At 72.8% G+C, this 819-nt stretch overlaps 1 protein-coding gene across 1 annotated transcript in view; it reads left to right on the top strand.

Moving 5' to 3' along the window:
• PRF1 (perforin 1) overlaps positions 1-809 on the top strand; it is a gene marked incomplete at its 3' end in the record, with an annotated part of 1,326 nt that extends 517 nt beyond the window's left edge. Inside the window, exon 2 of the mRNA XM_041464255.1 lies at positions 201-809. Coding sequence (XP_041320189.1) covers positions 201-809 — 609 coding nt within the window. The remainder of the gene's footprint in view (positions 1-200) is intronic.
• Between the last annotated feature and the right edge of the window lie 10 nt (positions 810-819).

Below are 819 nucleotides of genomic sequence, written 5' to 3'. Positions count from 1 at the left end.
CAAACTGCCCCCTCCCAGAGTGACCACTCCCAAACTGACCACTCCCCTCCCAAAGTGACCACTCCCCCAAAGTGACCCCTCCCAAACTGACCACTCCCAGACTGACCCCTCCCCCAAACTGACCACTCCCAAAGTGACCACTCCCAAACTGACCCCCCCCCAAAGTGACCCCCCCAAACTGACCGCTCCCCTCCCCCCAGGACCTGGCTGGACCCCACCTCGGCCCGCCCCTCCCCCTCCTTCCTGCGGGCCGTCCGCTCGCTGCCGCCGCGCTTCACTCCGGCCACGGCCGCGGCCTACGCCGAGCTGCTGTCCACCTTCGGCACGCACGCCGTGCGGTCAGCGCGCCTGGGCGGCCGGCTGCGGACGCTGACCGCCGTCCGGCTGTGCCGCGCCGCCATGGCCGGAGTGGGGGCTCAAGAGGCGTCCGACTGCCTGCGGACGGAGCTGACCTTCGGGGCGGTCAGCGCGGCCGCGGCCGCCTGCCGGACGGCGCGAGCGGCCACCGAGGGCAACGTCAGCTTCGGCGAGTTCTTCGGCCAGCGGCTGCTGGAGGTGGACGGAGGCGCTGACCGCGACGGCGACCTGGCCTTCGGCCGGCCGGAGGATTTCTCGCGGTGGCTCAAGAGCGTGCCCGAGGCTCCGGCCGTGGTGGAGGCTGACCTCTGGCCGCTCCACGCCCTGCTGGCCCCGAGTGACCCCCGGCGCCGGGCGCTGCGCGCGGCCGTGGGCAGCTACGTGGCGGCCAAAGCGCTGAGGGTCAACTGCAGCTGCGCCGGACGCGGCCGGAGCGGTCAGTGCGGGGAGTGGTCAGTGAGG

This window comes from Pyrgilauda ruficollis, unplaced genomic scaffold (genome assembly GCF_017590135.1).
Source record: "Pyrgilauda ruficollis isolate IOZ18807 unplaced genomic scaffold, ASM1759013v1 scaffold1763, whole genome shotgun sequence".
NCBI classification, from domain to species: Eukaryota; Metazoa; Chordata; class Aves; order Passeriformes; family Passeridae; genus Pyrgilauda; species Pyrgilauda ruficollis.
Note: the sequence above shows the minus strand (reverse complement) of the source record. Positions and strands in the feature narration are given on the sequence as shown.